The sequence below is a fragment of the Myotis davidii genome, unplaced genomic scaffold (genome assembly GCF_000327345.1).
Source record: "Myotis davidii unplaced genomic scaffold, ASM32734v1 scaffold211, whole genome shotgun sequence".
Lineage (NCBI taxonomy): Eukaryota > Metazoa > Chordata > Mammalia > Chiroptera > Vespertilionidae > Myotis > Myotis davidii.
The window spans coordinates 1,020,426-1,021,481 of NW_006282523.1; the positions used below are offsets into that span (position 1 = coordinate 1,020,426).

At 67.0% G+C, this 1,056-nt stretch overlaps 1 protein-coding gene across 1 annotated transcript in view; it reads left to right on the plus strand.

The window, feature by feature from the left end:
• Positions 1-926: 926 nt before the first annotated feature.
• FSCN2 (fascin actin-bundling protein 2, retinal) overlaps positions 927-1,056 on the plus strand; it is a 7,087-nt gene continuing 6,957 nt past the window's right edge. The window contains exon 1 of the mRNA XM_015559796.1: positions 927-951. Coding sequence (XP_015415282.1) covers positions 927-951 — 25 coding nt within the window. The remainder of the gene's footprint in view (positions 952-1,056) is intronic.

A 1,056-nucleotide genomic window follows, 5' to 3' on the forward strand; every position in this document is an offset into this window, starting at 1 on the left:
TCCTTTCTCTTGGCCAGAGGGGCCTGCCTGGGGGGAGCAGGAGGGGGACCTTTGGGGGGCCAGGCCTGCACATGCCCAGCTTCCCGGGAAAGTAGCTGTGTCCCCAGCACGGCCCTGTCTGCTCCCGGCCCCACTGGGTGCTCCTAAGAGGAGCCGGCGCCCAGGGCCAGCCCAGCCCTGTCTGCTGGGGGCTCCCAACAGCTGAGAGAACCCCATGAGGGTCCCCCGGCCATGTCCATCCACCGTGGCCACTCCCTGGGGCAGGGGCCAGGGTGCTGCTCACTAGATGGCCTCTCGGGCCTCAGGGCCTGAGTCTGGCCCAGCAGCTGAGGGGGGCAGCCGGGCAGTGGGCACACGCCGGTTACACGTCGGGCCCCGGGAGGGGGCCGTCAGTTCTGAGGTCAGCGGGCTGGGTGAACGGACTCCCGGAGGGGCAGGTGGACAGGACGCGGGCGGCATGTTTGTGTGCCCGAGGGAGCGGCTATGTGGGCTCCTGGGTCAGAGCCAGGCGTCCCAGAGGTGCCACAAGGCCGCTGCATGTGGCCTCGGAGATGCGAGGGGGAGGGTGCGGCCCCGGCCTGGGAAGCAGGTGCATTGGGGGCCCTGCAGCAGCCCCCCTAGTGCGGCGCACGGCCTGTGCATGTGTACCGCACGGGCACGTACAGACGGACACATGTACACACAGGTACGCACGCATACACACGGGCATGTACACACACGCACATGTACACACAGGTACGCACATGTACACCCGGGCATGCACATGTACACACGGGTACGCACATGTACACATGGGTACGCGCGCGCACACACACACACACACACACACACACACACAGACGGCCATCCGTGGGGACCTGTGGGGCCCAGCCCATCACACAGAACCTCCACATCAAACATTCACAGGGACTTAGTAAGCACCTACCATGTGCCAGAACCTCGGAGGTCCGGGTAAGGGGTCCCAGGCAGCTGGGCAAGGGCCTCGGGTCCTGAGGGAGAGGCCCACCTCCCAGAGTCCCCGGGACCCGAAAGGCTCCCCAGGAGCCTCCCGCCTCC